The sequence below is a fragment of the Bubalus bubalis genome, chromosome 12 (assembly GCF_019923935.1).
Source record: "Bubalus bubalis isolate 160015118507 breed Murrah chromosome 12, NDDB_SH_1, whole genome shotgun sequence".
NCBI classification, from domain to species: domain Eukaryota; kingdom Metazoa; phylum Chordata; class Mammalia; order Artiodactyla; family Bovidae; genus Bubalus; species Bubalus bubalis.
The window spans coordinates 20,877,464-20,900,368 of NC_059168.1; the positions used below are offsets into that span (position 1 = coordinate 20,877,464).

The window sequence follows — 22,905 nt, forward strand, 5'->3', positions numbered from 1 at the left end:
ACACTTCTAGAGTTTTAGGATTTACATGAAGGATTGATTCATGGCAAAATTGGAATTCCATTTCTACTCCAGTGGAGGAAGTGGCACAAGTCTTTCTTCTTAAAATTTTTATTTTAAAATGTCCATCAGTAATGGCAATGAATGGGGGGACCCTCGCGAACAAAGAAGCTTATTATTATTACAGAAAAAAAATCTTATCCCCTGCCCACATCCTGCACCCTACTTTTATCATCCCAGGTCTCTGGACTCTCAGAGGTGTGACAAGGCCACGGACTACAAAACAGAGAATTCTGGGGGAAGGAAGTGACGACATGGAGCAAAGCACGCTGGGGTCGGGCGGGTTCAGCCATAGCGACTCCTTCCTCCCAGCGTGGTTGACGAGAATCGGGCGCTGTTAGGAGTTTTAACTGGTATTTTTCTCATTTGTCAGGATTACACGTTAATTATTACCTGGTTTGAGTACAGTTCTTAGTATCATGCGGCTGTGGGTCTCGGGTGCTGTCGCTTCGTTTACGCATCTCTGAACAAGTTTTTTTTGGGGTGGGAGTTGATTTGAAAGAATGATAGAGGTATTTATTTGATGAAACAATAAGAAAAAAGAAAAGTTAATGTTTATTAGGCATCATTTAATCCTGTGTTAGCTGCTGCTTGCTGGTCTGTATGAAAAACAAGTTTTTAGATGAAATTGTCACAGATTCGGGGGCCTCTCCCTGGCGGTATCCAGCGAAAACTTAGAGGGACTGGGTGGATATCAGAGGAGTTTTCTTTTTTCAGTTTTTGTTAATAGTGGTGTGGAGTGAGCTCATTTGATGGAAGGAGAGCTGAGTTAAAGGGTTTGAGCATCTGCGGAGATCGAAGCCAACGTCAAGGCGGTCTGGAATTGAGATTGGAAAGGTGAGATAGAAGTGTGCCAGATAAATTACTCCAGACGCGTCCCCGCAGCAACTCGTGGTCCCGTGGCTTTCAGACTGAATAGTAAAATTTAACTTTTTCTGGTATGGAAGATGATGCAAATCGCTGGTGTTCTCTACCTCTAGAATGGAAATTAGGGGTAAGACATTTCTTTGGGGGGAACATATATATTAATCCTAACTGGTGGTTGTTTTAGATCTAGCCAGCTGGCTACCATGAATGAATGGATGAAGAAAGGCCCCTTAGAATGGCAAGATTACACTTACAAAGCGGTCAGCGTAACAGCCAGTGACAAGGAGTATAAAGGATGGGTTTTAACCACAGACCCAGTCTCTGCCAAGTGAGTACGAGTCCTGCTTCCCTGAAATCACCCCCTTGCACTGCCTATATGTTATATCCATACCAAAGAAAAGAAAAGTGAAGTCACTCAGTCATGTCTGACTCTTTGCGACCCCATGGACTGTAGCCTACCAGGCTCCTCAGTCCATGGACTTCTCCAGGCAAGAGTACTGGAGTGGGTTGCCATTTCCTTCTCCAGGGAATCTTCCCGACCCAGGAATGGAACCCAGGTCTCCCGCATTGCAGGCAGACGCTTTACCGTCTGAGCCACCAAGGAAGCCATATCCATACTAAGAAAGCAGATAAATAAATGAAAGACTGATTTTCTCATATAAGTACTTAATTTCCTTTGAACCTAAATACTGTCAAACTGTAGATTTCTGTCACACCAACCAAGTTTGTAGAAATGAGACACTCCTTTTAATTACATTTTGTTGGAGAATTTCAAATATACACAATTGTGAAGAGAGTAATATAATAAACACTAATATTATTTCGCCTTCCAAATATTTTAAAGCCTATTACTGACTAAAGTTTGTTCATAAATCCTTAAATATATCTCTTAGCAGATTAGGACTCTTTAATAAATGTAACCACATACCATTATAACCACCTAACAAAAGTAATAGTAACTTTAATATTAGCTAATTCCTAGTTTGAGTTCAGGTTTTCCTGATTGTTTCCAAAGTATCTCTTTAATGTTGGCCTATCAACTTGTTAATACGTCTCTTTAAGAATCTTAATCTGTAACTCTGTACTTTCTCTTTGGTTTTCCTTGTTATTTTTTGTTGAAGAAATGGAGTCATTTGTCTTAGAATTGAGCACACTCTGAATTTAGCTCATTGCATTATCATGGTGTAGTTTAACATGTTCTTTTATTGTTTGTATTTCTTATAAACTGGTATTCATATCTAGAGGTGTGATTAGGATCAGAATTATTTTTTGCAAGGCTACTTTAAAGGTAGTGATACACTCACACTTTATTTTGGGATGATTTTAGATTTACAGAAAAATTGCAAGGAAAGTACAGAGAGTACCTGTGTATCTAACTTCCCCTAATATTAGCAGTTTTCACAACCATCAAACATTTGTCAGAACTAAAAATTTTCACTAAGTAAACTACAATCATTTGGATTTTATCAGTTTTTCCACTGATGGCCTTTTTATGGATTCCAAGCCAAGGATTTTCTGTTCTAGAATTCAGTCCAAGGTCCCACGTTACATTTAATCACCGTGTCTCCTTAGTCTCCTCTGATATGTGGCAGTTTCTCAGTCCTTTTTTAATTTACTTGTTTTTCATGACCCTGACACTTTTGAAGAGTTTTGCTGAGGTATTTAACAGAATATCTCTCAATTTGGGTTTGTATGATGTTTTCTCATAGACTGGGATTATGGGTAGACATGATGAAATTCTGTCATGTCACATTGTGTCATATCCTATCATATATATTGTATTTTAGTTAGGATTTTTCATTTGTATTCATAAGTGAGATTAGCTTATAATTTTATTTTTTAATCCTGTCCTCTGCTTTTGGTATCAAGGTTATATTAACCTCATTAAATGAGTTATGGCATAATCTCCCTTTTACAGTCCTTAGGAGAATTGGATTGGTTGGATTGGAAATGTTTGATTCTTAACAATTTTATAGAATTTTGTGGTAAAATTGGGCCTTTCCCCCTCTCAACCCCTGCCAGCCACCCCCCCCCCCCCCCCCGCCTCACCCCCACCATGGGAAGATTTTAACCTGGTTATTTCAGGTTTTGTTTTTTTTTTTTTTTAAAGGTTATAGGACTATTTGCATTCTCTCTCTTTTTTGAGTCAGTAGTAGAAATTCGTATTTTCTAGGAAGTTTTCTAAGTGTCCAAATTAATGGTTTAAATGTGTTTTTAATATTTTATACTATTAATTTTTGCTGCCTTATTCCTAATACTATTTATGTGTGCCTTCTTTCTTTTTTTATTAATCTTGCCTGAGTTTTGTGAAATTTATATACCCTTTTCAAAGAACCAGCTTTTGGCTTTGATGATCCTCTTACTGACTTGACTCTTCTGTTTTCTGTTTCATTAATTTTGTGCTGTGTTATTTCTTTGGTCTGCCCTGAAGGGGAGTTATTCATTTGTTTCCTAACTCTAAAAGTTAAATCTGTACTCTCTTCTTTCCTAATACATATTAAAACATTCATAACTTTTAAAGTAATGCTTTAACTACATCCCACGATGATTAGCTGGACAAAAGGTTTAGATGTTTAGGACCCTCAGAGAATTCATATTGAACACGTGAAAACATTTCGTGGTGAGAGTATTAATTTAAAATGGAGAGAACATTCCCTATTGTTCTAGTGACCTGTTGGGGTTGATGCGCTCATTTCATTGCTTCCTTAGTTTTATGGGCCTTTAGGTTTCTCTTTTGCAACTGTGGTCTGAACTTATTTTTCCTCCAAAGTATTGTCCTCGTGAACTTCCTTGAAGATGGCAGCATGTCTGTGACTGGAATTATGGGACATGCTGTACAGACTGTTGAAATTCTGAATGAAGGGGACCATAGCATGCGAGAGAAGCTGATGCATTTGTTCATGTCTGGAGACTGCAAAGCATACAGCCCTGAGGATCTGGAAAAGAGGAAGGACAGCCTGAAGAAATGGCTGGAGAAGAATCACATCCCCATCACCGAACAGAGAGATTCACGAAAGACTCTCTGTGTGGCTGGGGTCTTGACTATAGACCCACCATATGGTCCAGAAAATTGCAACAGTTCTAATGAGATTATTTTGTCCCGTGTTCAGGATCTTATTCAAGGACATCTTGAAGCTTCCCAATGAGAGGCTAAGAACTATGGATGTACTGATTGAAATAAGATTTCATATTTTTGAAAGTTCTTTGTTGTTTTAGGTAAAATCAAAGATGGGGATTATCGGTACTAATGAGTGAACTGGGCAAGGATAACATCTCAAACAAAATTAACTTGGGGACAACAGAATTACAAGAATCTCTTCTTTTGATGGGAATACACCTCCATTTCTATTAGGCAAGAAATGTATTTGGAAAAAGATGCAACTGTTAGATTCGATATAAAATGCTAAGGTAAAATCGCAGTCTTGTTAACACTGCTTATTCTAACTAGATGTGTCTTTTTTTTTTTTTTAATTTTTATTGAGTTACAGTTAACATACTATACAATTCACTAGCTTTCCTCGCACAGTTCAGTGACTTTTGATGTATTTACAGTGTTGTGCAACTATCACCACAGGCACAGAGTTGTTTTTTTTTTTTGGTGGTTGCATGATGTGTGGGATCTTAGTTTCCCAACCGGGGATTGAACTCTCACCCCCTGCATTGAAAGTGTGGAATCTTAACCACTGGGCCACTATGGGAAGTCCCTAGATGTCTCTTTTTTTTAAATGTCTATTAAAAAAAATTTTTTTTAGTGTAATGATGAAATAGCTTTTGAATCAGAATGTATGCCTTTTTGGTTGAAACTTGAAAGTTTTGGTAAAATCTTAATACATAAGCCTTATAACTCTCAAAGCCTTAAAAGTGAACACTGGCTAATATATCTGAGGGAAAAGGTAAGCGTGACAAGTATTCTGGCTGCTGAGGGGCTGTAAGGGACCGGTCTAGCTGCTGGTTTCCCTGGTAACTGCTGAGGCAACCTGACATTAATTCTTGAATAAATAGGAGCCTCCTCCCTGCTGGGTGAGTGAGGGCTGCCGCCAGGTTATGCCCGCTATCCACCACACACGGTGGAGGTGTTGCTCTAGGACCTTGCTTCGGACATGTAAGATCCCTGTGTCCAATAAGCTTTTAATGTCTTTGTTACTGTCTCTGGGCTCTTTCTGGTCCCAAGGCTGGGCATCTACAAGGCTTGTAGCCCAACAATTCACAAAATAGGCAGGAGGCTAAGGGTACTCCTGTGACCACTGAGATGTAAGGATGGGGAATGAAAAGTTGTGGGGGGTCGGGAGGAATCTCAGGGTGGCCGTCCACTAGTGTGTGGAGCCCTGTAGCAGTTGACTAGCCATGAAAGATGGTTTCTGTCTTTTATTGCATTGATGATATCCTGTTAAACTCAGTCTCTTAGCAGTTTATAGAGCAGCCCCATGCCTGTGGCTCATCTGAACTGACTGCAGGGGGATGGCTGGTGAACATAGACACAACACAAGGGATCTGAACTACCTACAAAGGACAGCATACCCCTAACCCACCACCTCTAAACAATTACAGGCTTTAGGGATATTAACTTATGGCGAAGGCAATGGCAACCCACTCCAGTACGCTCGCCTGGAAAATCTCATGGATGGAGGAGGAGTCTGGTAGGCTGCAGTCCATGAGGTCTCAAAGAGTCGGACACGACTGAGCTACTTCACTTTCACTTTTCCCTTTCATGCATTGGAGAAGGAAATGGCAACCCACTCCAGTGTTATTGCCTGGAGAATCCCAGGGACGGCGGAGCCTGGTGGACTGCTGTCTATGGGGTCGCACAGAGTCGGACACGACTGAAGCGACTTAGCAGCAGCAGGGATTTTAACTTAGGACATGAATTGGAATTGGACATGGCCAGTTACCTGAAAGAGTTTGGTACAGGTCTGTGCAATGGCAAAATAATCGGAGTCCCCTTGAGCTTCTGTTCCCAGCTATGGAAAGGGACAGAGCAGTGATGCAGTGTGCTGGAACAGCAACTATATGTAGTCTACAAAGTAGTATAACAGATGAGAGACATTCTAAAATGCCTACTCAAGTTGTCGAGTAATGCAAAAACCACTATTTAGGATCTAGAACAGCCGTGCATGACATACAGCACCGCCGTGGACATAATAGTGGCCAAGAATCCACTTCATTGGCCGTAAAGTTCAGATACGGGCCAGTGAAGATGACACACTGGCATCTCTACCCACCCTGTGACCCCCTGCTGCCAGGTTAGTTGAAAGGATGAGTGGATTGCTTCAACAACCAAGATAGGGAATTTCTGTACTTGTGGGCCCAGGAGGCTAACTCCAGCCTAGGAACTATAACTGAACATCCCAGGAACAGTTGTCCCAGTGCTTATGCCGTGTTAACCCACAGGCAACTAGTCAACACCATGTGAGTTCAACTGTTTACCCCCAAAGGGACCATTGTCTACTACCGGTCAGGACAATAACTCACTTTTGCCCTTGCCACAATTTCTGCCCTCGGGAACGTATTATAAAAGAAATGGCTCTGGAATTGGCAGGTAAGTGCCCTGTGGTTTGGGTAAGTCCCCTGTGGGGAATAGGATGAGAAAGGGACAGATTTCACCTGTCTTATACCTGCCCCACCTGAGAGGAAAGCAGGCATTTAGTGGAGGAAGGCACCATTTATTATATTAACCTTACAATCTATTCTGCCACCTTGCCTGTATTTGGCACAGTCTGTGGGGACTGAGGGTAACTGGGCAGGATGAGGGTAGATTTGGCTAATGGTCATGATCTCCCCTGTATCGTGCCTGTTAAACATCTTGGCGTTTCACCTGTTTGAGCAGAGGGAGCTGCTCACAGATTGGGAGGTATCAGTGACCTCTTTGCTGGGTCTACAGCAAGATGTCCTCCCCGGGACTTCCATGAAAAATGGACCCAGTAAGTGCCTGGCTCCAAATTTACCCACGTCTTACACTTTTGATACTCTTCAGCTGCTGTTGTCTGTATTGCACTTGTTTTATTGGGTGGAGGTGCACCTCTACATACCTGACCCCAGGAATATCACGTAAGAGGGGCAGACTTAAGGGGGTAAGGGTTGTGGAGTGTATGGTCAGGTCACTCGAGACGGCTGCTCTTCTGCTGTCTGTACATCCTCTGCTTGATGAGTCCCTGCTGTGCCTACACTGTGTTGGAACAAATGTGCTCGCCCTTGCCCCAGCCAGTGAGTGTTCTAATCCTTGGGCCAGAATGGCTCCACCTGCTAGTTTATTAAAGGGAAACATCTGCCCTGATGATGGTTGTTAACCTGAGGGGCTGTAAGGGATGGGTCTCCGTTGCTGGTTTCCCTGGTAACTGAGCCAACGTGAGGTCAATTCCCCCTGTAAAAGGTAGTCTCCAACCACCTTTTAAAAGGTGGTCTTGCCTCCTGCCCCGCCGCCCCCAGCGAAGACCGCCGCCATCACTGTGTCCTGCTCGCCAGCTTGTTTGTCTGCCACATGTGATGGGTTGTTCCTCTAGGACTTTTCTTCAGGTGTGTAAGCTCCCCCATCTATTAAACCAGTGATAGCTGTGTCACTGTTTCCCGACTCCCTCTTTGGACGGCAACTGCAAGGCTTGCATGCCTGTAGATACAGCCCAACTGGGACTTTTCAGGGGAGTGTCTACAGTGACCCCAGGGTTCCCGCATCAGGTTAGAACCCAAGGATGGGTTAGCACACTTCAGGCCCTTAGCAGAATCCAGCCTGCTGCCTCTATTTATTAAAGTTTTATTGGAACACAGCCATACCCACTGCTTTGTGTATTGTCTGTGGCTGTTCTTGAACCACAGTGGCAGAGTTGAGTATTGACAGAAATGATACGGATTGTATCTACAGAAAAATATGGCTGTTTACAGAAAAGCTTGCCCTAGGAGAGAGCCTTGAACTAGCATGGTCCACCAGGGGTCAAGGAGGGTTTATGTCCCATCCATACAAAAGGAATCTTGTGCCTTTTGGAAGAAATACTTTAAAATACTTGGGTTTTAGGGGGTCTTTGAAAGCACTTTGATAACATAGCTAAGTTACTTTCCTGCATGGTTGTCTAATATTAACAGGATGTATCCAAGTGCTTTTTGTACTTTTGCAGGCATCAGAATCAGCTGGAGGGCTTGCTAACACAGTTGGGAGTAGGGCCCAGCAGTCCAGTCTGACCTAGTAGGGGTCCAGGAGCTTGCGTTTGTAACAAACTCCCAGATAATGGTAGCTACCTGTCCCAGATCAGATTACCCTTGCAAAAGCAGTTTAGAAGCCTGGGGGAACAGAAAGGCCTTCCCTCACAACTGTAGAGTTCCAGAATCCTAAAAGTGAAATTTATCACATAGCCTTTCCCCTTCAAACCCTCAGATGTCTTTGGATGTTGGATAGGGGAAGGGGAATAAGAACAAATGGAAAAGATTCTGACAAAAGGAGGGAGGTCTTGAAAAAAGACATACAGGAAATCATCCACAGTGTTGGTCAGGAGTGAACCTTGGCCCAGGGACAGGGGCACTGGTGTTGGTAGACTTACTTGCTGTCAGACTAATGAGCTGGGGACAGACTTTCTTGGCAGCTGAGTCCTCTGATTTGTTTGAAAATTTGCCTTGTGAGCCAAACCTGAGGATATGTGATTTGGCCCTGCCACGGAAACCTCTCTGCTTAGGGAGTTGGGCCAGCCAGTTCCTCAGCTCAAATTCCCCCTGAGGGTTTGACCTGCCTGTTTTTCATCCCTCTCCTGGTTCCAGATTCCCAGGGGGAGATCCTCCCCAAAGCCAGCTCCAGGGCAGTCTTTGAACACAACTGGTGTCAAGAATATTTTTCAGAACAAAAGGTTTTCAGGACTTTGAGTATCTTTCGGTCTTGGAGCAAACTTTCCAACCTCTGCCCTGTATCTTGCTATCCACTCTGCACTTGATTTCCTAAATCTCTCCTCCTAAATGTTATAGCTGAAATACACCTCCCATGAATTGTTTTCAATAAAATTAATGAAATTTGAAACATTCACAATTGTTTTGAGAACTAGAATTTTTATGATGCCTCTTGGAGTAGATTCTAGAATGCTAGAGTCAAAGCTAAGGATTACTATAAATTTTGGGAGAAATCAGAGCAGTGAAGGACTATAATTACACATACTTAGGTGGGCTGCCGTCTATGGGGTCGCACAGAGTCGGACACGACAGAAGTGACTTAGCAGCAATGGCACCCCACTCCAGTACTCTTGCCTGGAAAATCCCATGGACAGAGGAGCCTGGTAGGCTGCAGTCCATGGGGTCGCTAGGAGTTGGACTCGACTGAGTGACTTCACTTTCACTTTTCACTTTCATGCATTGGAGAAGGAAATAGCAACCCACTCCAGTGTTCTTGCCTGGAGAATGCCAGGGACTGGGGAGCCTGGTGGGCTGCCGTCTATGGGGTCACACGGAGTCGGACACGACTGAAGCGACTTAGCAGCTTAGCAACTGCATCCACTGCCAAATACAATTGGTTTAAAAAAAAAACAAACTACTTTGACAAAGGAGTAACATACAAAAAACTACATATTTAGTGTATACAGCCTGATGAGTTGAAGAGAAGCATACACCCATGAAACCATCACCACCGTCTACGCCATAAACACATCTATCACCTCCAGCTTTTCCTGCCTTCATTATTATACCCCTGGTTTTCATTTTTCAGACATGAAAGGATTTCTTTATTAAAAATTATACCGTTATCAGACATGCTTTTTTACTTTTGCATACAATGTATATAGTTGTTTCTGTAGTTTTCATGATTTAAAGACAACATTGTACTGTGTTGATGGACTAAAACTTATTAAACATTTTCTTTTGACGTTCTTTTTGCTATCATAGTTTATGGTTCAAAGAATGTCTTCATATGTCTTCACTGCTGTTATCAAAAGCTAGTGCTTAGAGGGAACTTCCTGGTGGTCCAGTGCTTCTCTGTTGGTCTGTGCTTCCAGTGCAGGGGGCACAGGTTCGATCCCTGGTTAGGGAACTAGATCCCATGTGCCATAACCAAGACCGGGTGCAACCAAATGCTAAAAAACCCCCTCCAAATCTAGTGCTTAGAAATGAAAGTACAATACTCTTTAAATAGTTTGTGTTACTTGACATCAACAAAAACAATAATGTGTATACAAATTTCATTACACCCTTAGAGTATTAGTATTTTATTTAATTTTTATGACTGAACATAAGATGGTGTTTTACAGTTGCTTTGTTTTTACTGACATTTCTCCATGTGTTTCCAGTATGGGTACTGTTTGAATCATATCTTAATTTTTTTTTTTTAAATCTTCATTTTCAGAAAGTTATTTCCCCCCATATTCTCATCTTATCATAACTGTTTCTTTGTGTTTATTTTTATTCACATGGCTATATATTAATATGTTAATAAGCAACTGTTAATTGTACATGCATCGCTTCTAACTTATTTGGACATAATTTTAGAGTTACAGAAAATACGCAAGAACAGGACAAAGAACTGTCCTGTATCCTTTATCCAGCAAATGTTAACATCTTGCCACATTTGCATTTTCTGTGCATGTGTGTTCATGTTTCTTCCTGAACTGTTTGAGAATAAACTGTGGATACAATGGAAATGTGAGAACATTTTCTTAACCATGGTACAGTTATCAAAACTAATATTCATACAGTAGTATAATTTAATACAGACATTATCTAGATTTTGCCTATTGCTCAACGTTCACTATATCAAAAAAAGACTTGTATTTGGATCATGTCCCTTTAGTTTCCTTTACTCTGGAGTAATTCCTCAATCTTTCTTTGACTTTCATGACATCGACATTTTTCAATATTGGCCAGTTATTTTGTGCAATATCCCTCAATTTGGGTTTCTCTGTTTCCCAGTGATCCATATCGGTGTGCATTTTTGGGAAAGGAAGACCCTGGAGATGACAGTGGATTCTTCTCAGTGCATCAGGAGGCATACTGTGCTGATCTGGCCCATGTTTGTGACGTTAACCATGATCACTTGGTTAAGGTGGTGTCTGTCAGATTTTTCCACTGTAAAATCACTTCTTCTCCTTTGTAATCAGAGGCATCTTCATACATACTTCTAAAAGCTTCATTGAGATATTAACATATAAAATTCATCCACCTCAAGGCATAATTCAGTGATTCTTTTATTTTGGTAAATTTAGTTGTGCAGCCATCATCACAATCTAATTTTTTAAAAAATTTCCATTGTCACCACAAGACCCTCTGTCTCATTTGCAGTAGATTGCCATTCGTACTCTCCACCCCAGGCAAATCACTAATCTACTTTCTGTATCTATAGATTTGATTTTGGGGGGTATATTTCCTTTAAATGGAATCATACAACATATAGTCTGTGTCCGACTGGCTCCATTTAAATTTACTCTGGTTAGAGAACTAGATCCTGCATTCCAAAACTAAGACTGGAGTAGCCAAATAAAACATTTTTAAAAAATAACTTTACTCACTTGTATAATATTTAAGACTATATCTATTGTGTTGATCTTGAATTTGATCTCCATGTTGTAGCATATATCAGTGGCTTCTTTTTATTACTGAATAATATTCCATTGTGAATATACTTATATTTTGCTTAATGGATACTGTTTCCAGTTTGGGGCAATTATGAATAACATTGCTGTGAACATTTGGGGCAAGTCTTTGTGTGGGCATATATTTTCATATTTCTTGGGTGAAATACCTAGGAGTGGAGTTGCTAGGTTACATGACAACTAACATTTTTAGGAGACTGTCACACTATTTTCCAACATGGCTACGCCATTTTACATTCTATAGTACCTGATTAAAATAAATTGGTTATATTGAAATTATGAGTATAAATGTGAGAGGAATTTCTGTAACCCCAGTATGGGTTTCAAATTAGCCATGTAGCACATATTAGTTATAAAATGGACAATCGGCCTTCTTGTTAACTAATCAGATTGCATGCTTCGATTAATCCAGTCTTAGCCATGCTTATTGTAGAAAAGGATGGTATAAAGATTTATGGGCTAGAAATAATGGGGACAGCTGAAGTTTAAATGGGAAAGAGCACAGGTGAATTTCAGAGACAGAAGAGTGGCATTAAGAGAAATGTCTAATTACAAGTTGTTTTATGCTGGGTCTATAATTAGTGGATTAGTTCCCTCGCATGGGTAGTCCCTTGGTGCCCATGGTATAGCACGGCCTCTGACTGTACATCTGTCTTTTAAAGTACACAACACATTTTTGACATTCAGTCTGGTCATCTTACTAATAAGAAAGTCCTAAAACAAAACTGATTTTTTTTTTTTCTGGTTCAAACTATGGGAGGTGGATTACTGAACATAGAAATTATAGTTCTGGTTAGGCTTCATGTTAGATTTAAACATTTTACAATCATAGACCTGTAGTGCTGTATACTCCCATCCCCCCTTTTATTAACCCAATTTGTGTTTTACCGTATTGGCCAAAGTCTACTAGATTGGACTCTGTTCAAATAATAGAAAGATAAGGGTGCATGTGTTCATGTTTTAAACACCTTAATATGGACCTAAGTACGAAAACTTAACTTTGCAGTGGAGAGTGTTAGCAGTGTTAGTATCACATACAATTATATTAACTATAACATTTTCAAAAAGCATGTCTTGACTTTTCACATTTTCAAAATAAATGACTTAAAAAAATTTTTTATGGTAGAACATCTTTTCAAAGGAAAAGTATCCCTACCTATCTGTGCATGACTTTGCCATTCTTACATACATTTACCTCAATTTCTCAAGTACTGTGTATTTTTAATAAAATGATATACTTTTAAGCTCCTAGTCACACAGTGCATGTTTATTAAAGTTGATTTGGCAGAGATTTTGCTTTCGGTTAGTCCAAGTATATTTATATTTTTAAAGACAACTATGGGCATACTTTTGGAGAAGGAAATGGCAACCCACTCCAGTGTTCTTGCCTGGAGAATCCCATGGATGGAGAAGCCTGGTAGGTTGTAGTCCATGGGGTCGCACAGAGTCGGACATGACTGAAGCGACTTAGTAGTAGTAGTAGTATGGGCATACTTTATATCTGACTAATAACTAATAGACTTTATAAGCAGTTAGTTATCTCATGTTGTTTAGAATGGTTTTCTTTACCTTGGCACTGGCAATTTGAATGGGTGATTTTTTGTTGTTGTTGTTCAGGTGTCCTGTGCATGTAGGATATTTAGCAGCATCCTTGGCTTCTAACCACTAATTGCCAAGGATACTCTTTCCCCCTTCATATGTGACATCTCCAAATATTGCCAGGTGTCCCCTGGTGAGCAAAATTGCCCTAAGTTGAGAACCACAGATTTTAAAATAAAAACTACATTTTCTTCCATGAGGAAACTTCTTTCGTTTTTGTACATATATTTGTTATAATTAATCAATCTCTCTGGACAAATAAAGTCTTACAACAGAAGTATCTGTTAACCTTTCATTTTTTTTTTCCTGTTAACCTTTCAAACTACACATTTGAAACCCAAGAATGGAATGAGACAAAACTTATTAAAAGCAGAAGTAAATGAATTAAATGAGTAATTTACTCATTTACTCATGAAGTAAATGAGTCTTTTTGGTTAAGTTAGCTTGTCTTTTAATTGTTGTAGAAAAAACAGGCAAGGATAGTTTCTTGATTAAAATCATTGAACATTAACTCCTTCAGATCATTTTTGGTAACAGCTAGGTTGGAGGGAGGCAGCAGGAACTTCATTTTCTATACATAAGGAATAATTTTTAAAAACTTCACTGTTTTGAAATGCTTCTGTTGATATGTTAATTATTATATACTTTACCATTTTAAGCAATATTGTATTTGTAACATGTCAGGGCCACCATCCTAAATACCGCTTCTCATTGTTTGGTAGTTATGGGATTGGGCTGAATTTCCAAAGCCACCCCTGAGTGGTTGCTTTTCCAAACAAACCCTTCTTATGCTGGCTTTTGCTGCCATTTGTTTCTTTCCTAAAACACTGAAATAGAGTTGAAAAAACCCAGTCCATTGATTCCAAGGCGTCCTCTTCCCAGCTATCTCACTGGGGCACTGTTTTCTGGCTTGTTTACCAGGCAGCTGGTTAGAACTGATTTGGGAGTAGAGCTGGGTGGCTCAAGTCGGGCATGGATGGGGCAAAGAGGCCAAACTGGGAAAAAGTTCAAATTTGGGCTGCTGTCCCGTGTATTTATGAAACATTGATTGTACTCTTTCCTAATGATTCACACACAAAGCTTCAGTTCCCCAAAAGAACTCTTTTTCTGCTCTTTGATGCAACAAATTATGAAAACAGATTTTAAAGCACCTTAAGGATCAGTGATTGGCTGCAAGTCATATTTAAGACCAGTCTTTGATATACCTTTTGAATGGTAACTTAGAAATGGCAAGAAAAAGCTTCTCCATGTTAATGACCCACTGTGGTTAACTGTTCACTGTCATTGCAGTTTTAGACATGGAAGAAGCCTGTCACTCTAGAAGGATCTGAAACTATTGCAGTGATAAAAAATTGTACTCATTGTTTAAGGCACTCCGTACCATGGCACTCAAATATTGACTGACACAGATTCACAATCAAGCTCTAATTTCTGAAAACAATATAGCTCACCTTGTACATATTAAGCAAATATCTCCCTGCATTTGGGGGAAAATAAACCCTAGGAATTATGCTTAATTCTAGCATGATTTAGGAGGAAAGAGGCAGCCTCTGCCTAGGCTTGTTCAGGCATAATATGGCAGTGTGACCATACTCTCCTGTCCCTGGGAACCCCCAGGAATCCATTATTTATATAGCAAGTGAGTGACACCCACAAGACACCCTCAGAGTGTGAAGCCCAAGCTCACCAGCCCTCAGTCCAGCAACTGAGACCACAACAGAGTGCTGTCCCCTTAGAGCCAGCCTGGGCTGCATCTGAAAACCACCCCTCAGTCCCAATTTGCTTACATTTGCTGTATTTCAATTTTACAAAGTACTTTTGTTCCTGACTAGGGTTCTTGGCCTCCTTAATCAGCAGAAGTTGACAAAAGGCCAGACTTGGGCGAGGCTTTTGGGGGCTCCTACTGCAGCAGGCGGTAACAGAAACAAGTGGGCTCCCATGCTCACTCCCTGAGGAGGGGAGCACTGGTTCCTTAAACAGGGCGAGGGCAGGGGTGGATGCAGGGGTTAGGCCAGAGGGATGGCAAAGGTGGTCTGCCCACACCCTTGGCAGTGCTGTGTGGGTTTTTGCTCTTTTTGTATCTTGTTCCCAAGTTGCCCCACTGCCCATTTAGGCAGTTATTTTTAGTCCCTTACATATATATTTTTTTTGTTACTTTGTTGCTCCAGGAGAGGTTTGCCCAGGTGCAAGCACTGCAGCAAAGAGCCCCAGACCCCAGCCTATCTCACTTTCATAAGGTCTTATTTTATGACAACCTCTCAGGGACACAGTCACACCATTGCCTAGAAATAGAAAAAATTTTCATGCCTACAGATCTACAGTCTGCATGCTTTGATATAGTAAACTGCTCAGATAACAGAACGGGGAGGATAAAGACTAAAGTTCATTACTTCTCAGGGAGTTTGAGTTGTAACATTCAGATATGGAACTCCAGAAGGAAGAAGACAAAGCTAATGTTTTATCAACCTGACCACCTCCCTAAGTGTTGAGCTATTTTCATTTCCTGAGAACTTCCCAGTTACATATTGGACAAAACAGCAGTGTGGGCTAATTTTGTAGCGAGAACTTCATTTAATGTTGTTCCCTAACTAGATTCCTGTAAAACGAGTATTTGAGAAATCATTTACAGACTTCTCCATAAAATTAATGTTAAAAGCTGACCATCTTACTAGTGCTTGGAAATCCACTTTCACCTTGAAATACTACTGCATTCTGACTTGAATCACAAAGAAAGAATCCAATTTTATTTATTTCAAAATTACAATGATGAGCTTAAGAAATTTAGTTAGGGGTGAGGATTTTCTTATGAATGCCTTCAGTCAAGGCTTTCCAAACTTTTTCAGTCTGGCACATCTAGAGATTGATAGGATTTATGTTTTTTTTTAATTGATATAGTTAATTTAAAATATTTCAAAGGTACAGCAAAGTGATTCAGTTATACATATCTTGAATATACTTTTTCATTCTTTTTATTATAAGATATTGAATATAGTTCCCTGTGCCATACAGCAGTTCCTTGTTAACCTATTTTATACATAGTAGTATTTACATGTTAATCCCAAACTCTTTTCTTTCCCATCTCTCTACTTCCCACCCTGCCATACCCTTTGATAACCATGTTTTCTATGCCTGTGAGTCTGTTTTGTAAATAAGTTTGTTTGAATCACTTATTTTTTTTTTTAGATTATACATAAGTGATATCATATACGCTAGGGGCCCCTAACCTCCGGGATTTAATGCTTGATGATCTAAGGTGGGGCTGATACGCTTGAATCATCCCCAAACCATTCCCCCCTACTCGAGTCCATGGAAAAACTGTCTTCCATCAAACTAGTCTCTAATGCCAAAAAGGTCGGGGACCACTGATATATGTGACCATTTGGACAGTCTAGAAGGTTTCCTGGAAACTTAAAATAATAGCTTGAAAGGTGAACATCCTTCACTGAGGTACTTTTGTTGAGTTAGTGCGAATTCTGTCTGTAGTGGGAAACCTGTAGTAACTCTCTACCTGAGGGCTACACATACAAGAGTACGTCTTCCACTCATTTTTCTGGAATTCTTCTTGGACGCTGAAAACTAGCCAAGGTAAATGTATTCATATTTTTTTTTCAAAATGTGAGTGCCACATTAACCTAAGTGGTGACTGAAAATAAGCACTCTCATAGAAGGTATTTTTATGGCTGTAAATCTGACACTAGCATGGCAACTTTCTCCATGAACCTGAACCATGCCAACTATGTTCTGAGAATACCATTAAAATTCCCCTTCAGGTAATGTGAAATGTGGCCCTTAGATCCGGGCGAGTTCAAAAGACAGAGGAAGACTCATAAATGGAAAACCCAAAAGAGAATGAAAACACCCAGGTTGTTCTGCTTTTAAGAATAAGAGTGTTACTGATAAAACCAGCTCACATTTTAATAACAAATAAGAACTCAACTTTTTTTAAGCTGAATTTTAATGAGTAAAAATAAACCCCTCACAAATGAAGTTTACATAATGACCTATGGCTGAAAATGAAGTTTTAATTTTTCTTGCTCACATGAGTTTTTCCCTTCTCTGTTCTGATTTCTCTCAGTTGAGCTTTTATGACAGAAAAAAAAAACTGGTATTTCTCCTCATGCCCCTCATCTCACTCTAATAAAAAGCAGAAAAACAGAGATTAAAACCACTGTATTAAACGTTCACTTTTGTGTTAGCAGATGAATTTCATTCATTCCAGGGCAGTCAGAGAGGAAAAAAAACAGGCAGGTTGGTTTTTAAGCTGTCTCACACTGACACTCCAAACTGTGCCAGGCAGGAGTGCCCACTGCTTGGTTAGCAACACTCAGTCTGGAAAACGTCCCTAAAGGCGTGTGTGGCTGCAGCTGACTCAGCAGAGCCTGCCCTGGGCTCCTTCCCCTGGCGGCCCCCACGTGCTGCAGCTGGATGGAGAAGCGCCGCTGTCGGTTCCCAGCTGAGCCAGCAGGGGAGGAGTGAGCACTCCGCGACAGGGCTTCACTGTGTGGTGACGAGTTTCACAATCGTGCTGATGATCCGTGACCCTCGAGGACAGGTGCACAGGTCTATGCTTGGGTTTTTTATCTTATCCTGGAGGAGCTGGTCAAGTTCACAACGAAGTTCCTTTACTAATTCTGCCACCTAAAATGAAAGTTGCGATGTAAGCAGTGCTTGGACCACCAGGGGAGGAAAGGTGGTTAAAGGAAATTCTCCAGTTGTGATGACCATTGTTCTAGGTCTCTGCTATTAAGTCCATGGGGGGAGAACGAAACACTTTTTTTCTTCCCTCTAAAAGTGCTTCTAAAGTTTCTTGATGCAATTATAGGAACATACAGCTCTGAAGTGTACACTGGGGACCATTATAAAAAGGCTCCTCTGTCACATCTCACTTAAAGCAAAGATTAAATCCAGAAACAGCTTTTATGCAGTGTTCTGCATGTTAAAGCTTGGCCAACTTTTACAATTAGCTCTGAGAGGAGAAGCAGGAAAATTGAGAATTAAAAATGGCGGACATTAAACCAAAAAAATCTCTCTAACTTTGGAATTTTTATGCTTTGGTTGGTGAGGAGGTAGGGTGGGAGATTGCACCACATTGCTTGTGCTGATGTAGTGGCACTGTGGACGTCTTGCCAACATCTGTCTGGCTCTTCCTCCACTGTGTGGCAACCTTGGAGTAGACACTCTGATCTAATCGGCTCATGCCATGCACCAGAGTGAATGGTTCAGGGGATCCAGGCCTTAGAGGCCATGACATTATTCAGCGACAGGAACCGGTTTAGAAGAAGAGGTGTGCTTTCCGGAAAGCAGCGTTCTGTCTCCACTTGTGGGCCATATGTGCTGCATGGACATGCAGGAGCTACAGCCATCCTATACCAGGGGCCAGCCAGGCTTTTGTCGTTAAGCAGTTGAATCAAACCAACCCTGCCTGGCCCTCCTGACCTGTACTGTCCCATGTGGCTAATCTCATGACACATGAAATGTGCCTGGTCTTAACTGAGATATACTGTGACTATAAAATACACACCAGATTTTGAAGACTTAGTATGAAAAAGAATATAAAAATCTCAATTTTTTACACTGATTACATGATATAATTAAAACTTTTAAATGTTTTATGCTATATAAAATATATTAAAATTGTGCTATATAAAATACATTAAAATTAATTTCACCTATTTACTTTTTTTAAATATGGCTACTAGAAAAATTCTTAGGTATGTGTCACGTATATTTTTCCTAGACAGTGCTGCTTTAGACTTTAAAAGGGAATTCACTGGTGTATTTTACTGTAATGTTTGAATTGGTGTTTCTGCCCCCTGCAATAGGAGATTAGAAGATTTCCAACAGATGCAAATATTAAAATTTTTTCTTGAATATACGCTCCCTTAAATGTTTTTTAGAGACTCCATATACTGAATAATTTGAGACCTGAAAATAAAAACATTTAGACCCATTATCTTTTTTTAAAGGTGGCTGTAGAATCAGGGTAATTTTTACTTCTGCTCACCCATGTTTTCTTTGAATTTATATTTCTATAACAGAAAGCTTCAATACCTCACTCACAGCTTCTGTCCTTTCACACAACTGTCCCGGGCTTTCCCTCGCAGCGCACTTCTTCAGCTCTTACTACAGCTCCACCCCTGGCCTTACTTCAGCCTCAGTCTTGCTCAGTGTCCCCGGCACATGCATCATTCACTCTAACGCAGCTCTGCTGTCCTTGTTCCCTGAAGGAATGCCCTGTATTTCATATTATCAGAGCCCCTATCCCTTACCTGATGGGAAGCAGCTGCAAAGCGGATCCAACCATCATCCAAGGAAACAATAAACTCTCCCTTTTGGAGCTGCACATTCACTTGGCCTCCTCCAAACAAGACCAGTGGGTACACAGACACCATGCTGCAGTCTCGGATGAACACGCGACTAGTTTTGATCTTCTCGTGGTACACCAGGTAGGGACTGTCAAAGTGTCTGACCTGGAACATGACAGTGATGTCACTGGCGACATACGCAGAATCCCACCAGTCCCAGGGATTTACCTGTTACCTGTCCAGTGACTCCCCAGATGACCTTCAGCCTGTACCTTCCCCTGAGCGCTAGCCTTGTACTTGCAGCTGCCTATTGGATGTCTGCACCTGGACAGCTAAGAAGTATCTTGGACTTATGTTCAAGGGAACTCTGTGTTTTCCCATGCTTGTCGGGTTCACTATCTCAGTAAGTGAGACTCCCATTCACCTAGATGCTCAAGCCCCAAATTTAGAAGCATCCTTGATTGCTTTCTCTCCCTCACTCTATCTCTATCATCACTAAGTCCTGATGGTTCTATTTTCAAAATACACAATGAACTCTCCACTTCTACAGCTACCACCTCTTACAAACCATCATCTCATACAGACCACTGCAGGGGCTTCCTATGTACTTGCCCCTTTGCATCCTCAGTTTCTTTTCCATACAGTGGCCACAGTGATCTTTTAAAAACCAGTTAGGGCTCAAAACCCTCCAGAGATTTCCCAAGGATTAAAATCTCAGATCCTTACTGTGGATTACAAGGTCCCACATGTCCTGATCCCTGCCTGCTTGTCCCAGCTCTTCTGTCACCGCCGCCCCTGACCTTCCCCCTCATTTGCACTGGCTGCCTTCTTGCGTTTGCCAGAACACACCAAATGCACTTTCATCTCATGGCCTTTGCACTTATTTCCCCGGCTTGGAAGGTTTTCTTCTTAGATACCTGCATGACTTGCCCTTTACTTCATTTAGGACCTGTCCAATTGTTTCTCCTCAGAGTTCTTCCCTTACCACACTATGTAAAACAGCCCCTCTTGGGAGGGGGAGGGGTAAATTAGGAATGTAGATTAATAGATACCACTGTATATAAAAGATAACAAGGATTTACTGTATAGCACAGGGAACTATAGTCAATATATGTAGTAACCTATAACAGAAATGAATCTGAAGCTATGTACCTGATTTACAACATTGTGTTAATTTCAACTATAGTTAAAAAAACAAAAACCCTCTCCTGTCACTCTCAATCTCTTATGGTTTTACTTTCTAACATCTGTTGTTCACCTGAGATTGTTTACTTATTTCTTGCCTGTCTTCCCCTCTAGAATGTAAGCTCCCTGAGGGCAGAGACTATGTCTCCCTAGCTCATCAGCTGTCCTCCATGGCCTACAACGGTGCCTGGCACAGAGGGGGTGGCAGGTACTGACTGGATGCATGGATGACTTAGATTTACTGCAGAAATGCCATGGTAAACTCAGGATAGGAGTGGAGATAACTTGGGCCCCTGGTTGCTAAGTACACATGCAGTGGAGAGGGTAGATGATCTCCTGGTCCTCAGGCCCTTCTGAGCTTAAGGAGAGGTTTTTCATGCTTTGTTGACACTTCATTCAGTAGTTCCAGGGGTTGACCAGCCCTCACACTTCAAACTCTCTTCACTCTCTTTTCCTCCATCTCTTTATCGAGATGAAGCTTTGTTGAACATCTGCCTTCATGCTGGCGACGCACTGTGCTAGACATTGAGAATGTGGAAATAAATAAAATTCAATTCCTGTCTTCAGGAATTTCAAAAGTCTATGAATGAGACATACCATAAACCATAAAAGAATGTGATAAATGCAACAGTAGAAAAACGCATACTATACAGTGGTGGAACAGGAGTAAGAAGCAACTTGGAGAGGAGCACTGGGCTTGAAGGATAAGTAGGAGCCTGCCGGGGAATGAGAATGCCACTCCAGGCACAGAGAACAGTTCGTCCTGTGTCATGGCACTGGGAGATACTGTCGGTAGTCTGGTGTGGCCTGGAGCATAAACAATGACAGCTGGGTTGGGGGGACATGGTCTAAGGGGCTAGATGTGAAAGGTTATAGGAGAGTTACAGTAGACTCCACGTACAAAGAGACTCCACAGATGAAGAGTTTTAAACAACAGCTGTATATTGTCACCCTGTTTATTTAACTTATATGCAGAGTACATCATGAGAAATGCTGAACTGGAAGAAACACAAGCTGGAATCAAGATTGCCGGGAGAAATATCAATAACCTCAGATATGCAGATGACACCACCCTTATGGCAGAAAGTGAAGAGGAACTCAAAAGCCTCTTGATGAAAGTGAAAGTGGAGAGTGAAAAAGTTGGCTTAAAGCTCAACATTCAGAAAACGAAGATCATGGCATCCGGTCCCACCACTTCATGGGAAATAGATGGGGAAACAGTGGAAACAGTGTCAGACTTTATTTTTCTGGGCTCCAAAATCACTGCAGATGGTGACTGCAGCCATGAAATTAAAAGACGCTTACTCCTTGGAAGGAAAGTTATGACCAACCTAGATAGCATATTCAAAAGTAGAGACATTACTTTGCCAACAAAGGTTCATCTATTCAAGGCTATGGTTTTTCCAGTGGTCATGTATGGATGTGAGAGTTGGACTGTGAAGAAGGCTGAGCGCCGAAGAATTGATGCTTTTGAACTGTGGTGTTGGAGAAGACTCTTGAGAGTCCCTTGGACTGCAAGGAGATCCAACCAGTCCATTCTGAAGGAGATCAGCCCTGGGATTTCTTTGGAAGGAATGATGCTAAAGCTGAAACTCCAGTACTTTGGCCACCTCATGCGAAGAGTTGACTCATTGGAAAAGACTCTGATGCTGGGAGGGACTGGGGGCAGGATGAGAAGGGGACGACAGAGGATGAGATGGCTGGATGGCATCACCGACTCGATGGACGTGAGTCTGGGTGAACTCCGGGAGTTGGTGATGGACAGGGAGGCCTGGCGTGCTGCGGTTCATGGGGTCGCAAAGAGTCGGACATGACTGAGCGACTGAACTGAACTGATCTGATCTGATGACATGAACAAAGGTGTGTTTTGTAAAGGTGGGCTTCCCTGGTGGCTCAGACGGTAAAGAATCTGCCTGCAGTGCAGGAGACCTGGGGTTCAAAAGACCCCTGGGGAAGGGAATGGTAGCCTTCTCCAGTATTCTTGCCTGGAGAATTCCATGGACAGAGGAGCCTGGTGGGCTAAGAGCCTGCGGTCCAAGAGGCCGCAAAGAGGTGGACATGACTGAGCGACTAACGCTCATGACATGATCAGAGATGTGCTTTGTAAAGGTGACTCTGGAAGCAGTAGTATAAAGGGCTAGAGAGCGAGCACCGGACGTAAGATTAGTACTTCAGGCAAGAGACAGATGTCTGGGGTCTGAACTGAGGAAATGGCAGCAGGGACAAGAGAAGTGGGCAAATCTGAGATATGTCAAAAAGGTGGAATTACTGGGACCTGGTGACCAATCAGATTAGCATCAGGAGAAAAGAAGCAGGGTTTCTGTGACTCCAGGGTTCTGATTTGGTTC

General features: G+C 41.4%; 2 protein-coding genes and 1 long non-coding RNA gene across 11 annotated transcripts in view; 2 read left to right on the forward strand and 1 right to left on the reverse strand.

The window, feature by feature from the left end:
- The first annotated feature begins 257 nt into the window (after positions 1-257).
- Positions 258-4,343, forward strand: GEMIN6 (gem nuclear organelle associated protein 6). 2 transcript variants are annotated; one of them, XM_006071193.3, is made up of 4 exons: positions 258-410; positions 775-894; positions 1,109-1,252; positions 3,695-4,343. In XM_006071193.3, the coding sequence occupies exons 3-4, from the start codon at positions 1,128-1,130 to the stop codon at positions 4,068-4,070; spliced, it is 501 nt and encodes a 166-aa protein (XP_006071255.1). In that variant the 5' UTR covers positions 258-410; positions 775-894; positions 1,109-1,127; the 3' UTR covers positions 4,071-4,343. The 2 variants fall into 2 exon arrangements, with proteins under 2 accessions (XP_006071255.1, XP_006071254.1); XM_006071192.3 differs by lacking the exon at positions 775-894 and having other exon boundaries at positions 265-410.
- Positions 4,344-5,646: 1,303 nt separating this feature from the next.
- LOC123328430 lies at positions 5,647-13,344 on the forward strand. The gene is made up of 2 exons (XR_006543250.1): positions 5,647-7,434; positions 10,789-13,344. It is a non-coding gene; the product is annotated as an uncharacterized LOC123328430 (long non-coding RNA).
- Positions 13,345-16,599: 3,255 nt separating this feature from the next.
- The window catches only part of DHX57 (DExH-box helicase 57), a 64,393-nt gene continuing 58,087 nt past the window's right edge, over positions 16,600-22,905 (reverse strand). For all 8 annotated transcript variants that reach the window (XM_006071196.3, XM_025260893.2, XM_025260892.2 and 5 more), the window contains 2 exons: positions 19,337-19,537; positions 16,600-17,705 (listed from right to left, as the gene is read on the reverse strand). In XM_006071196.3, the coding sequence (XP_006071258.1) occupies positions 17,562-17,705; positions 19,337-19,537 (345 nt within the window). In that variant the 3' untranslated portion in view covers positions 16,600-17,561. The remainder of the gene's footprint in view (positions 17,706-19,336; positions 19,538-22,905) is intronic.

Bases quoted from the DNA above. Each gene is read 5' to 3' on its own strand.
- GEMIN6 (XM_006071193.3), top strand. From the start codon at position 1,128: ATGAATGAATGGATGAAGAAAGGCCCCTTAGAATGGCAAGATTACACT. The intron at 1,253-3,694 runs GTGAGTACGAGT...TTTCCTCCAAAG, and splicing joins ACAGACCCAGTCTCTGCCAA to TATTGTCCTCGTGAACTTCC.